The 16,036-nt window shown below is 42.3% G+C and overlaps 1 protein-coding gene across 2 annotated transcripts in view; it reads left to right on the top strand.

Annotated features, from left to right (window-relative positions):
* The window catches only part of iqsec3a (IQ motif and Sec7 domain ArfGEF 3a), a 130,506-nt gene that overhangs the window by 23,737 nt on the left and 90,733 nt on the right, over window positions 1-16,036 (top strand). For both annotated transcript variants that reach the window (XM_048267973.1, XM_048267974.1), the window contains exon 3: window positions 4,663-5,098. In XM_048267973.1, the coding sequence (XP_048123930.1) occupies window positions 4,663-5,098 (436 nt within the window). The remainder of the gene's footprint in view (window positions 1-4,662; window positions 5,099-16,036) is intronic.

Here is a 16,036-nt window from a genome sequence, read left to right as displayed (position 1 = left end):
CCTTCTCCAATTGATAGCCAAATCTCACAAGTTCATCCACCGTGGCACGTCCTCGCAGCTGGCTTGTGAGGTGAGGTTTTGCATTTTTAAGATAATTTCTGGTCTCCACCTTTTACAGAGAGCTCGGTTAAAAACCTGTCTCGAATGGGTTCAGCGTCAAGTCAAGTCAGTTTTATTTTTAAAGCGCATTTAACATACACAGAGTGCAACCCAAAGCGCTCCACAAACAAGACACATAACAACAAGACAAAAGATGCCGGATGGAGCGGCGTAGTCGCCATGGGTGCCCATGACATCAAGACATGACAAATACATTTAAAAAATAACAAATACAAAAAATGCCGGACGGAGCGGCGTAGTTGCCAGCGTACCCGTGGCACCAAGACATACAAGACAGACAACAAAACAAATAAACAAATAAAAAGTAAAAAAAAAAAAGAAAAGAAAATAGATTTAAAAAGGGGGAAAAGGGATCTTAAAATTAGTCAAATTTCCAAACCAGCTAAAAATGTCCAAGGGCAATGATGACCCGTGAAAACTGCGCACAGAGCTGTGTCTCCACAACCGATGCAACGCCAACAAAGTTCTTTAGCAACTGACCAACCCGGTGAATTCACTGGAAGTCTGGAGATAACGTTAACGTTAGGCCTTGTAGACTGCAGTCTGGAGATCACTGGAAGCACAGTCTAAAGTAGCGGGCGATCTTGTAGATCCGCAATTCGGTGGACTTTTAACAGCGACCATTTGTTGCTCCGTGAGATTGCAGCTCTTCACCGTTAATGTTAGTCTGCAGTTGGCATGGCAGCTCGCAGGTCAGCAACAGCTCGGAGGCCAATGCAGATCTTTCGCAATGTAGCCTAGGTCCAGCTGTCCCGAGAGATGCCCTCGACCAGACAGTGAAGTGCATCGCTCACGGATGGATGGAAGGATGTCAGAGACTTAGAAGCAGTAAAAAGGACTAAGAATAACACGAAAACTATCAAAAATAATGTAAATAAATAGGGAAAACATTTAACTAGACAAACCAATACAAAAAAATAAACATGACATTACATAAAATTACGGACATTACATAAAAACAAACAAAAACATGATGCCAGACGGAGCGGTGTGTCTCGCCAGCATCCCCGTAACCTAGCAACTCCTGGTGTTAAGGACTGTGACTTGTAGACATTGATGATGGCAATCACCACTCATCATCCAGTTGTGCTGAAACCTTGGTGCACTATTGACCTAATGATCTAATGCTGATGTCTAACCTGGCGTCAGCTGGTCTTCTCATGCGAACACGATCAGCAAGCTCCTCTTCATAAAATTCCGATGAGAAAGCAGACAGGAAAGAAGTCTGGAACTCGTCGCGAGAAATGACAGTGGTGCGGGTAATCTCCCACTAATCACGAGCAGTGCCATGAAGGACAGGCCTGAATGCAGTCAGAATGTCTGCATCATCCAAAGGCTGAATAGCGAGGAAGTCATGACATTTAGATAAATAAAGATCAGGGTCTGGATCGTCATTGTGTCTGCCAAAAGTGGGAAATGTGGCTTAAGGTGATCAGTCTTAAGAGGTGGAACCATCGGCTGAGGGGAAATCACAGAGTGAGGAGGTCTCGAAGAGGTAAATGAAGTAGACCCAACTGAACTTTGGATTACAGGGACTGGAGGGGAATAAGTGACAGCAGGCCTTTTACTGAGAATATCAATCTGTTCATGTAACCTTTTAAACTCTTTTAATTTTCCTGTATGTGGGATGTCAGCTGTGTTTGGACGCTGTTCACTGCTGAGGAGAGATTCTCCAAAAGTGCAACACAGTGGTCCATTTTTTGGAAAGTTCTTCCTGAGACGCATTTGTAGCCTGGTGGCTGACATGGATATCCTGTTGGACTTAAGCATGCAGTTGTTCCACCATGAAGCGAACCTCAGTTGACTGTTTTGCATTTCCCTGCTCAAGCTGTTGGTGTTGGGAGAGCTCTGGGGAGTTCATGCTAAAAGACGGACGTTAAAGACATGTCAGAGGATGACCCATGTTGATCCTCAAGAGGAGAGGTTTCTATAGGAGCTTCCTCCTACACAATTTCCTCAACAGGAGGCTGGCTGGTCACAGGTCCTCTTAGATGTGTTGTTGAGGGGTGCAAAGAGGTATTGAGAGAGGGGAAAGTGTGTCGGTAGCCTGGGCTAGGGTGTCTACCAGAGGAAGAGGTTTGAAGAGGGCTATATATGTTTGGTAGGACCCTCAAAGAACAAGGACTCATTACCCTGGGTGGTATTGATTTGGTCGGCCATTTTTCAGTAGCTAAAAGTGAAGAAAAAGACAGACAGAAATGCTTAAGAGCACTTTCACAATTTTCAATTCAGTCAGAACAAATATATATTTGCCAAGTCAGAATACCTTTTACCAAACATCCCTCGTCAACAAATTCCGTGTATTGGAAAACGAGCAAACAAAAATATAAACAAACAAAGAAAAGTATTCAGTGGTTCGTAACATGTCCAACACACATCAAACGACAAATAAGTTCATAACATGAGCAACGCATGTAAGTTCACACGCCGCAGTTCAAGTAACAATGCAACGTAACAGAAAAGATCAACGCAAAGTTTGTTCAGTCAATACGATGTTGCATCAAACAATAGGCTTACAGTCCATAATCAAAATAAAAATTCAAAAGAAACAAAAAATTATGACTATGGTAGGCTGGTGAGGATGGTGTGTATGCGAGAGCGAGCATGTGTGTGTGTGTGTGTGTGTGTGTGTGTTCAGAACAGGCCGTGTGTGTGACATGGGTTCACATACTTTTTCTTGCATATTTGCATACTTTTTCACATACTTCTATCTATATCCATCCATATATCCATCTATCATCCATTCTTCTACCCACATCTATCTACATCCATCCATCTATTCATTTATTAATCTACATACATCCACTCATCCATCTATGTCTCCACATACATCCAGCCATCTTTCCATCTATCTATCCATCTAGCCACTTCCTTTACTCACTGAGTGAAACTGGTTTGAACTTTGACACTGGATAAGTGACTTTGACTTTGACTGAAATGCATGAGATGTGTGATGGGCCAGAACTGCTATCTAGTTAGTCAAACTAGTTAAAACCATTTTGCCTCCTGGGTATATAATATGGTAGGCAAATCAAGCACTAATGTAATTTAAGGAGGACCAGTTTCTGAAAGACTGAAAGTTACTGTTGCAGGTTGCTAATATAGTCTGCCCAGAAAAGGCATGTTTAGAAAGTAAATATCAGCCTCAAATAGCCTAGGCTTCAATGGCAGAACGTAAAAAAAAATATGGACAGGTATACCCTAAAGCAAGAGTTGCTAATATTCATTAAATCTATAAAAGTCTGGACAAAGGTTAATCTTAAATTACAGTGTGCAACACGCTATATTTATCAGGAGTTTAATGACTGTTTTGAGATAAGACTTTGTCCTTGTGCCCTATTTCACTGCCCCCCCTATAAGAAGACCACCTTCTCAAGTGGCCCATTGGTGATTTAAGTTGGAGACCCCTGCTGTACATGAATTTGCACCTCATACATCCACATCATCCTGACCTTTCATTGTATCTCAGGAAATCTAGCAGTTACACTTTTTCTCTATCAGAGCATTTTATTTATTTATTCAATTCACAGTATAAACTTTCCATAGTACTTTCACATGCTTTTGAAACACTACCTTATTGTGTATTGTACACAATGTGATCAGAAAGTGCCGTTGTCCAGTTATCCGTTGTCCGGTAATCGGCATTTGTAAAGTGCTCTGGAAACTTTTTCAATTGTGCTTTTATGGCAGTATTCTGGGCATGCTTAAAGAAACTTTGGGCACAGATTTTTCTTCTTTGCGTGCCTAAAATTGTTTAGTTGAGAATTGATCTTCATGCACAACTATCTATTCCATGTTCACTGAACATTCCCTCAAACAATTGCTTGGTATATTATCTCTGCCGACACCTATCTCGCCCCACATGCTCTTGCTCAATTTGGAGGTATAATTGTGGAACAAAAAATAATTGGAAATCTAGTTGTATTGATTAACAAATCAAAGTTGTCCATTTTATCATCCGTTTTTATGTTGTCATCATATAAGCTGACCTTTTAGAATTTTCACATGGTCTACAAGATGCACTTTATATTAAGTAACTTATCTACAGTAACAAGTCTTGAACAATAAATTGTGAAGGTAATTTGTTGTGGAGAACCATTCAAAGGGGGAAAGGTAGGCTCATAATGTTACCTTGCGATAACAGCTAGGTACCAGTCCACGTAGGCTATAAGCATCAGGCAATGTTTGAGTGAATAGTGCACCAGGAAGCATACTTGTTTTCATGTGTAGGATAGCTTTTATTTATATACAGATTGTTTCACTTGTATGTAAAAGGGCTTGTTACGATTTCTAAAAGGCTTTATTAGATTGGTAATCTAATGCAGTCAGAGTGAAATTTATATTTAAAGGTTGTCAACTCTGCTTTGGATGACTTTCTCATAATCCGTGTGGCCAACTGGAGGAGAAGCAGTTTTTTTCCCCTCCTCATCCACCCATGTCCAAACTGGTTCAGAGTGGGGTGATGCCATCTTCCTCTATCCGTTCCACCTTCAGGGGCAAGACACAGCCCTGACATTCTGCATTTTCTCCTCCTTTCTGCAGTGAGGTTGAGGCACCGCACCCAGAAGGTGCTGTGAGGGAGGCCAGCGCTGCCGTGCATGAAGGAGGCTCTGAGGAGACACAGCAGGAAGTGGGCAGCGCTGTATTTACAAAAACAGGAGAGGGAAGTGAAGGAGTTGGCTTTGAGTACAAACAGGAGCAGACCGAGCAGGAGCTGGAGGGGAATGAGGAGGAGAAGGACGAGGATGTAAAGTTGGATGAAGATAAGGCAAAGGTGAATGTGGAAGAGCAGGAGCAGGAGCAGCAGCCACACCAGCAGGAAGATGAAGAGGAGGGGGGAGGAGGCTGTTGGGGTGCAGGGAGAAGAGCCAGTCTGCACCACACAGCATCTCCCATACGAGTGCAAAGGAACAGCACCTGCTCCCATGCTCAATCTGTGGCTGACTATGAACTCTCACTTGACCTCAAAAACAAGCAGGTATGGATGCTCTGTAAAATAACTCAAATTGATTAATTTAGAGTTGAGTATTTGTGTTTGTGTGTGTGTGTGTGTGTGTGTGTGTGTGTGTGTGTGTGTGTGTCCTTTGAGACTTGTTGATGTCCCTTTTGTCTTGTTTAAACTGAACTGGTTTGAGTTGCAATTCCAGTGCAGATGTTGGGATTGGCTGAAGAATACAACAGCTTGATTTTGAGTACAGTAGTTTTCACATGGTTGTAAAGCTGTAGGTTTATTTTCAGTGTTGATACCTTTAATAGGGTGATACTTGTAGCCATTACCATCTTCCCCATCATCTTCATTATCATCATCAACTCTTAACACTCTTTTGTCTACACAGACTTGAGACAATAATCATTGTTTTGCAATACAAATTTAAATGTGCAACAATTTGACAATTCTCAGACAGGGGTCTAATCATTCTAATGTCACAGCTGCACTAAGAAATCTTTAGCTTGATGATCTGATATAATCCTTCCTTAATTTGGTGGTGTTGGTCTCACAATAGCAAAGCCTTTGTCACAGTCTATCCAGCAGTCAAGAACACTGGTCCAATAGTGAAAGTTGTGAAGTAGTGTAGTCCACACAAGGCAGTTCGACATGCACCAGATGCCTTATTTATATTGGGCAAGCACAGTGTGAAATGGCAGAGCTCCTTATTCATGGGCAGGGGAGGAAATTGGATGAGCAACAACAACTTTTTAAACAAAGCTAGAACCTCATAAAATACTATGATATCCTTCACACTCCATAGAACCAATGGGTGGGTGAAGATGAAAGTGTCAGTTGTGTTGGGTATTGACGTACTGAAATAGTCTGTCAGCCAGGCTGTACAACTGGTTATTACTATTACTGGACATTACTTCGCTGTGCACCTTGAAGGTATCCAATGCAGATTTGGATATTTTTTTTTTATGGGCTCCTCGTAAAGTCACAGAATATTTATATTTATACTTTGCCATTGTAGATACTTTTCACAACTTGAGCCCCTTTCCCCCTGAATACTGGAAAATCTGGAAAAAAACATCACATGGTGAAATTTCACCAACTTATGATTCTGGTACCATCTTAGGAACATCCAGGATTTTTAAGGATGGTATCCAGGATTTTGCTAGGGAACGGTATCCAGAATGGTATCAGAATCTTAAGTTGGCAAAATTTCTCCAGAGAGGGTTGAAACAGAGCAGAAATCAAGGATTTTTGATTTCATCATGTGATGGGGTTTCCCAGATCCCTTCACATTTATGCATTTGTTCTGGAGATGAAGGAATAGCAACAGGTGAAGACAATCTCCAAAGAGCCATATCTACTGACGAGGTAATGTTTCATAATTCTCACAAGATTACACCGGGCACCGACAGCCAAATTGCAGGGCTGGTTCTCCGCCGGTGGGGCGCTGCCAGCTATACGCGGCACTGTCAGCTATGCTAGGCAGGTAGAGGTCACATATTACAAAATACATTCTTATAGAATGACCTTCATTCTTTCTTAAGAATCACCTTTGGGATTAATTTGACAATGACAGACAGCTACATTATCTGCCTTTACAATGCTTAACAGACACTGACTTTCTTGGCTGTAGGCCTACTGTTAAGGCACATCTTATTGAGGGTACAGTATATATATTATTGTCCATATTACCAGGAAAAAACTGACCTACTAAGATGCTTTGGAATTTGGCATTAGATTCATCATCAGTTGTTTGTTGTATGTAGATATGAGCTGAAGATGAATTGAGAAGAAGGCATTTATTTAGTTTCTACTCTATTACATCTTACGGATGCCAGTGTTGTCAGAGTGATGAGTGTGTGGGGTTGTACAGCCAAGCACTATTGTTGAGGCTGATTTATTTGGCCAGGGAGACATCTGGCCAAATCATAAGATATTTAAGATAAATATCTTATGATTTGGCCAGATGTCTCCCTGGAAAGATTAAAATTCCTGATCTTGATTTGGCAAATGGGCCATGGAGGCGTTAGTGTAGTGTTCTACCTGACTAATGCTCTGTCTGGCTCTTTCATTCATTACTTCTGACTAATCACTGGCCTACTCCTGTCTTTAAAATGTCTTCCACTACTCTCTGGTTGCTACATTTTGATGAAATTGAAAGACTTAATTGACTTGGTTGATTTTCTTTGTCTGTTAAAATTTTAGCAGCAGCATTTTGGACAAGTTGAAGAATTATTGTTTCACAACAGAGAACAGGCTGTCTTGGTGATAGCCTTGATGTGCGTTTGCAGTGTTAAATGGAACTCCCAAGTTTTCTGACGGTTAGTCTTTCAGTAATGGTGTATCTATTGTCACTAAAATCACCAGATGACTTGACTGGTCTCAAAACTATAAGCTCTATTTTGTTGGCATTTAACAATAAAACAATTTAAAGACATCCATTTCTTAATTGCTGCTAGACTTGCCTCTAAATGTATGAGTTGGGATCGGTCATATGGGTGCACAGGGACATACAGCTGAGTGTCGTCAGCATAGCAGTGAAAATGTGCTAATTATGTAACCCAGGGGAAGCATGTAAATGGGAAAAAACATAGGGTCAAGTACTGATCCCTGCGGAACGCTAAACTTATTCAGAGAGTGCTTTATGTTGTTGTATGTCTGTTTGTTATACGAGTGAAACCATGAGAGTACTGGCCCCCTGGATCCCAACATGGTTCACTAATCAGCTAAGAAGTATGGAGTGGTCAATGGTGTTGAAGGCTGTACTGTCTGCTGAACTGTCTAGACACAACGGTGGAAGCTGGGAATTGAACCCACGACTTTTCTGGTTACTGCATACTAGCCATTACGCTACCACCGCCACAGCTCTTTCACGAATTCTAGACAAAAATGGAAAATTGCATAATGGTCTATAGTGCTGGGCGGTATACCGGTTCACACCATATACCGGTGTATATTTTCGTTATGATATGAATTTTTAATATACCGCCATACCGGTGTATTTGATTACACAACGTTTGGAACGCTGCACCGCGCGACAGTGTTTCAGACGGGACTTTTTTCATACGCACGCGTGGTGCCACTGCGAGGCATAGTGAGGGTAAACACAAAACACCTGAAGTTTTTCCCCTGAAGTATGACCCTTAAGGCTTGATTTCTTCTTAGATAAGGGGTTTATTTAAGGCTGTTGCACAGAATACCTTAAATTGTTTCTTCAGTTAAGGAAAAACGTTAAGGGATACTGCATTGAAAGGGATTTACCGTCACGAAAATTCTATTGAGATTGTTCAACAGCTGTAACTAGCTGGCTAGTAGGTGATATCGTTAGTTAGCAACCCACCGAACACAGTGATGTTTAATGAGCATATCATTCATCTCACCTTAAGATGCCTGATATACCATATTCGCTGAAATTATCCAGGTAGCAAGTAAAGCATGTTATAGACATGCACTGAGCAATACTAGCTGGCTAGTTAGAAATGATCCTGACTGTCATCAGTGCACCAAAACAAACTTTTTTGTTAATGTTTTGCCTAGCGAACCGAACCGAAGCTCATGGCAGGCTAACAAGACATCCACATCAAGTTAACCACTAACGTCATGTAAACCACACAATAACAATAAGGCATGTTTCTGATAGGCCTATTTGACCGAGTAAGCATATTAGCAGAGAGGTTTCATTTGAAATTGTATAATTTTCAAAAAAGTATAAAGTTGTACTACTTTTTGTATTGGTTTTATAGGCTACAAGATGTTTGTGAAAATTGCACAGTAAAAGTTCTGTATTTTGACTGCAATTGTCTTTGCATTAAAATAGACCATCCTTAGTCAATATACTGCAGCAATTCCTCTCTCAACCTGTAGAAAATGCTGTGAACATCTGATTATGCATGGAAAAAAAATACCATCATATACCGTGAAACCGTAAGAATTTATAAAAATACCGTGATATACATTTTTGGTCATACCGCCCAGCACTAATGGTCTATAGTTGTTCAGAACTTGTGGATCTAAATTAGTTTTTCAAGTAGAGGCTTAATGATTGCCGTTTTATAGGCAACTGGCACAGAGCCTATAGCAACTGACTTATTAATAATGTGGAAACAGAAAAGGCTCTGTATCGGAGAATATTTATAGTGATATATTTCCTATACGATCATATATTGGTAGATATGCTGCTAATATACAAGGATACAAGGAAGTTTATTGTCACATGCATATAGTTACTGGAAGTAAGAAATGCAGTGAAATTATGTCTGGTGTCACATGTCATGTGTCAGTTGTCAAATCAGGAGCATATCAGAACTCCTGAATGGGACAGTATCGATCAGGTAAGAGGTTTGAAACAAAAACGCCAATGCTGCTTTGCGACCGCCATCTGCTTCGAGTAGGCCTATTAGGTAGGACTGTACAGTCCTACCTAATAGGCCTACTCGAAGCAGATAGCGTCGAGTGGGTTAATGCACGTATTTCCAGAACAGGTCTGCAACTTTCAGGTAGTTCTGAGTTCGGATCTAGGCAGGAGCAGTGCCTATTATAATGAGCGCATACGGGGAGTAAAACGACTGTTACGCGCTGTTACAACTGTAGGCTACAATGGTTGCAATACAAAAACGTGCGCATGTTAGTTTAGTTAGAGATTATTGTTATTATTATTTTACCTTACGTTACCTACATCAAAGCTGAATAAAATTATGCAAGATCAAAGTAACCTAAGGTAGCCTATGGCTCTGATGGTCTGCGATTTTTGTTTTTAGATAATTTCAAACAAATCATTAGTCGCATAACGTGACGGCATCACCTTTGATGGACATTTATTTCCTTTCGTCTATCTTTGACGATGAGGGATTAACATGAATGTCTGTCTGACGGACCCCCACGTCGAAAAACGACGCAGAAGGTACACCTTTCTTGTTGGAATTTGACGCCAAGGACCCTTGACCATGCGTCAGACATTTGACGAGTAGGGAGTGAGACTGTGTTGAAAAACAACGTAATTACGGGGGGCGGTCCTGGTCATTCCCAGGTACCATGAATGCACCATGAGTACTGTTCGTTTGTAGGGTGGGTGGTACGTTTGTTAGTTTAGTTTGTTAGTTGTAGATCCACGATAAAGTGTGTTTGTCTAAACTTTTGCCTGGAAGAGTCTTGCATTTGGGTCCTCCTGCCGAAACCTGACATAAATCATCCAAAATAATTTGATTTCATATCATAGCTATGCATATGACACACAAATTTCCTTAGCTCTGTCGCCAAACAAATATGGCCCCGTTGAATCTCTTTGTCAGTGTTATTCAACAAATCAACACCTGGATGTCTCAATTTTCTTCGGCTGAACAAAGAAAAACTGAAGTAACTACTGTATATTTGGTAAAAAAGAGGAAAGACGTAGGGTTGCTACTCTCCTAGACACAAACAGGTTGAAAGCAAAGGATACTAAAAATGTTGGTGTATTAATTGACAGTGATCTAAATCTCAACAGCCACATTACATTACATTACATTACATTACATTAGGCTGACGCATTTTTAGCCAAAGCGACTAACAACAGTTTAAGTTTTAGAGCAATTCTCAACAATTTTAGGACAATTTAAAAACCTTAGAGTACAGTAAGAATAAGTGCATCAGTGAGTGCTGTTTTTAACAGTTACGTGTCAGTTTAAGACGGCTGGTGAGTGCTAGGATCAGCAAGACTTGTAAGTGTTGCTATGAGAGGAGATGTTCTCTAAAGAGCTGGGTCTTCAGGAGTTTTTTGAAAATGGAGAGGGATGTCCCTGCCCTTGTAGGAACTGGCAGTGTGTTCCACCAACGGGGAACAACAGACGAGAAAAGTTTGGATTGGCCTGAGCGTGGTGGTAGAGCTAGACGTCGTTCGTCTGAGGAGCGCAGCAGTCTGTAGGTAGCGCATGTCTGTATGAGGGCATTCAAGTAGGAGGAAGCAGAACCGGAGACTACTTTGTAGGCAAGCGTTAGAGCCTTGAATTTGATGCGGGCCGCCATAGGTAGCCAGTGTAGCTGGATGAGCAGCGGGGTAACATGTGCCCTTTTGGGTTGGTTGTAGACTAGGCGCGCCGCCGCGTTCTGGATCATCTGAAGGGGTTTCACTGCGCAGGCTGGGAGACCTGTCAGTAGGGCGTTGCAGTAGTCGAGTCGTGAGATGACTATTGCCTGAACCAGAAGTTGGGTAGCATCTTGAGTCAAGTAAGTCCTGATTTTCCGTATGTTGTAGAGTGCAAAACGGCATGACTGAGGCAACATGATCTGAGAAGTTTAGTTGGTTGTCGAGAACAACTCCTAGATTTCTTGCAGTCCTGGTAGGTGAAACAGACAGGGAGTCAAATTTGATGTTGATGTCGTGGTGTATGGTAGGTTTAGCTGGGAGGAGCAGCAGTTCAGTCTTTGAGAGGTTCAGCTGGAGGTGGTGTGCCTTCATCCATGTAGCTATGTCTGAGAGGCAATCCGAGATCCGTGCTGAAACCAAGGGGTCATCAGGTGGAAAGGACAGATAGAGCTGTGTGTCGTCGGCATAGCAGTGGTATGAGAAGCCATGCGAACGGATAATCTGTCCCAAGGAGGTGGTGTAGATAGCAAAGAGAAGGGGGCCCAGCACTGAGCCCTGGGGGACCCCTGTGGTGAGATGGTGAGGTGCAGATAGCTGACCAAGCCATGATACTTTAAACGAGCATCCTGTGAGGTAGGATTCAAACCAGGAGAGAGCAGAACCAGAGATTTCCATGTTAGCGAGTATAGAGAGAAGGATGCGGTGATTAACCGTGTCAAAGGCAGCCGATAAGTCAAGCAGAATGAGTACTGATGACCGAGCGGTCGCCCTGGCTTCTTTTACAGACAGCAGAGCTTAATGCCTTTCAATTCACTCGTTCAATGCCTTTGGATAGGAAAGGCAGGAGTGAGACAGGGCGGTAGTTCTCGACTTGAGCAGGGTTGCGAATATAGGACCCATGCGCAAGACTCTTTCCGACAGAAAACACACTTTATTAACGAACAAAATTACAAACTACTTACAGACATGAATCAGACAGGATAACAGAGAGACGATCCGACAGGGAACAGAGAAACAGGAGGGTAGAAATACACATACCAATTAACAGAAAGACAGAGGACTGGATGAAACCAACGAGACAATAACAGGGAACAGGTGAGGATGCAGAAATGGAGGGAAAACAAAAAAGACAGGAAGCACAGACCAAATAAGGAGATGGGGCGGAGACAAAGACAGGGAACACCAAGCACATGGGGAACAGGCAAAAACAAACACAGGACAATACACAAACTGGCCACCAGGGTGGCACAAACTTAACCAAATCCTGACAAGGGTTGAGAGAAGCTTTCTTAAGTAACGGTGTTACCCGGGCCATTTTGAACGCTGTTGGAAATGTGCCGGAGGTTAGCGAGGCATTGAACACATGTGTGATAGCTGGTGCGATGGTCGAGCTGATGGACTGAAGTAGGCTCGTAGGTATAGGGTCCAGCGAGCATGTGGTAGGACGGCTGCATGTCAGGAGTCTAGATACTTCATTCTCGGAGAGAGGCGTGAATGCTGAAAAAGATGATCCAGCAGTCCCTAGAGGTTGTAGGAGTGCAGTATCTGAGTCAGATGCGTTGAGTGGGCATGTAGAGGATTGACTGCTGGTTGCCGCCACTTTGTTTGTAAAAAATGAGGCGAGGGTATCTGCAGTAAGGCTGAATGGAGGAGGAGGCAGCTGAGGGTTGAGTAGCGATTTGAAGGTTGAGAAAAGTGTTTGAGTGTCTGTAGCACTGTTGATTTTGTCATTGTAGAAAGCCGTCTTAGCAGCATTGATGCTGGCTGAGAAGGTCAGGAGTGTCTGGTAGTTTTTGAGGTCATCAGTTAGTTTGGATTTGTGCCATTTCCTCTCCGCGGCTCTGAGTTTGGTGTGCTGCGATCGGAGGGTATCATTTAGCCATGGATGAGAGTGTTTGGATCGAGCTGGCCTTGTGGTAAGAGGGCACAGCTCGTGTAGACACGAGCTCAGTGTGGAGCAGAGTGAGTCTGTGGCCTCATTAACCTCCAGAGAGGAGAAGGTGTTGAGTGGAGGTAGACCGGAGGCAACCACAGAGGAAAAGTGTGTTGGAGACAGGTTCCGGATGTTGCGGCGGAACACGACCATCGGCTGAGGAGCCGGAGGCTGTTCTGTCAGGCTGACGTTGAACTGGATGAAGAAATGGTCAGAAAGATGGAGAGGCGTCACCATGAGGGTGTCTGTGCTGCAGTTCCGAGTGAAGATCAAGTCAAGCTCTTTGCCAGCTTTGTGAGTCGGTGGGCTTTGAACCAGTTTGAGGTCAAAGGAGTGGATCAGGGCCAAAAAGTCTGCTGAGCCTGGGGCGTCTAAGTGGATGTTCATATCGCCGAGAACAAGAAGCGGACAGTCATGCTCAGGGATGGAGGACAGCAGAGTGTCAAGTTCGTCCATAAAGTCGCCTAGTTGGCCTGGAGGGCGGTAGATGACCAGCACGTAGAGTTTTGCTGGGGCGATCACTGTGATGGCATGGAATTCGAATGAGACATATTTATGCATTTATCTCCAGCAGAGTTGACTACTGCACAGTGGCACCACCAGAAAATTTTAACAGGGTCGGCCAGATGGGGCCATTGCAAATCTTGGGGTGGCACACCAAAAATGGAGGGGGGGGGGGGGGTATTTAAATTAATAGTCGGCTACCCACTCTAGTATATCACATATATTAGTACTTTGAGGCCTTAGCTATTTTCAGTGTTATCTTACTAATGCTCTTATCTTGGTCATTGTAAGGGCCATATAAGAAGAGTTTGGCTCCAAAATGCTATATCCTCCATTGTAATGCATTTTCATAAATATTTGTTTTTTATTTTGTTTTCGAAACTGTAATTGGGTAATTGTTATTTACTCAATCAAAACAACACAATTGCACTTTTATTGATATTACCTGAAAAACACAAATAACATGACATCAGTGTTTTCAAAAATGGATTTATAGCATTTTGGAAAGAGTTCTTCATAATGCTAGGCTATATCGTTTTTAAAGACAGTCTGGGCTGCCCATATCTGGGAAGATATGATGTGATCATGTTTGCATACTATGCTATTATCTTATGTCAGCCTTTATTAAGGAACTTTGTGTTTGCATCTATGTCAACTGAAGCATGCTGGTTGAAATATCTATTCAAAAGCACAGTTGATCTGTGAATGCCATGACCAACTTTGCATTCTTTGATTGCGAAAGCAAGTTCATTATTTTGGGCTGCTGTTAAATAAGGATTTAAGCCCAAAGTTGGATAGCATGTAGAAATTTGCTGTAACTTCAAAACCGGATTACTTGGGATCGGCTTACTGTACAGATAAATGATTCATATCATTGTGTCCGCTAAGGTCTGCTGTTTGTTCGTGAGATATACCACCAATGGGTGTGGAGATGGACGAAGTGCTGTGTGCAGATTGGAAATATGATTAAATTTCGTATTGGAAATCCCAGGTTCCGCTCTTCCAGGTGATATCTGTGTGCTCTGTGTGTATGTGTGATAAGTACTCCGTGAGCAATTCAACAGAGAATAATGGGTGTTATTTTGGACACATTTTGTGTCCGTCAACCACATAGTCAGGAGTGGCCTGAGTTTATGTTGTGGTGGCCGCAGCCACCCTGGCCACCCCTTGGTGGTGCCCCTAAAAAGACTATCAAACAGCTTCAGGTGATACAAAATGTAACAGCTAGGGTTCTTACAAAAACAAAAAGAACTGACCACATTACTTCAATTCTTAAGTCCCTGCACTGGCTTCCAATAAGTCACAGAATTGACATAAAAGCACTACTGCTTGTTTATAAATCAGTAAATAGAGCAGGACCTAACTACCTATCAGACATGCTTTGGCAGTACACACCTTCTCGTCCTCTCAGGTTTCAGGAGAAAAACCTGTTAGTAAAACCTGCTGTTAGAACTAAACATGGCGAAGCAGCTGTGAGCTGCTATTAGTGTTGCACGGTGTATCGATACTAAAAAGGTATCACGATGCCTTCACGCAAAAAACGATACGATTTCCGACGTTTTTAGAATCGATACTTTGTTAAAATAATAACGTTCAGTGTCTGTGAACTGCTGCCGTCACTGCTCCTTGCACGCATCTAGGCAAGTGGGCGTGTCAAGCAGGCAGCTCCGAGTGAGTGAGTATGCAGGCAACGTCTACATAGTCTTTCCCGACAATCCTCGGCCTTGTGGGTAAAATAAATGTGAAATCTGGAACTATTTTGAATACATCGCGAATAGTGAAGGCAAGCCATCAGGTACACAGAGGCCCGTTTGTAAAATATGTTTCAAAGTCATTTTAAAGCATTAGGCTACACATGGAACTTGGCTAAACACCTCGCAGACATATCCCAAAAAATTTACCGAGTTCAAAGAACGACAGGTTAACGAATATGCTATAGAAAACACAACTACATGTGCCAAGTTCTTCTCTTCTGTTTTAGTCTAGCCTAAGTGAAACGAGTATGGTTCTCTGGTATAAAGCGAACCTTCCTTCATCAATTTTGACGTGACATAACGAGCTGTAATCATTTTGACGAGACATAATGAGCTGTAATCATAGGGTGCTAACGTGATAAAAGCGCAATGTTCATGCCAGAATAACATTACCATAACTTGTAAACAATCTATTTTATGTTCGGTCAGTACTACTGGTGATATTTGTCATGGCATGTAGATTGCAATTTGTTCAATAATTATTGCCCAGATGTAGGATAGGCTACCCGAAATGCGCTAATTAAAGCCCACAGCATATAATACCACCAAAGCGTGTTGAGTCCTAATAATAATAGCGTCTTATTGTTACGTGAGCAAATCATGTTATCAAAGAAATAGACGTAATGTAGGAATGCACGCAACAGGTAATGGTGTAGGCCTATCTAACGAAGACCTGAGTGGTTGGAACGTCGTACTTGTACACTGGGCGCAAAGAAGAC

The sequence above is a fragment of the Alosa alosa genome, chromosome 17, assembly GCF_017589495.1.
Source record: "Alosa alosa isolate M-15738 ecotype Scorff River chromosome 17, AALO_Geno_1.1, whole genome shotgun sequence".
NCBI classification, from domain to species: domain Eukaryota; kingdom Metazoa; phylum Chordata; class Actinopteri; order Clupeiformes; family Clupeidae; genus Alosa; species Alosa alosa.
Note: the sequence above shows the minus strand (reverse complement) of the source record. Positions and strands in the feature narration are given on the sequence as shown.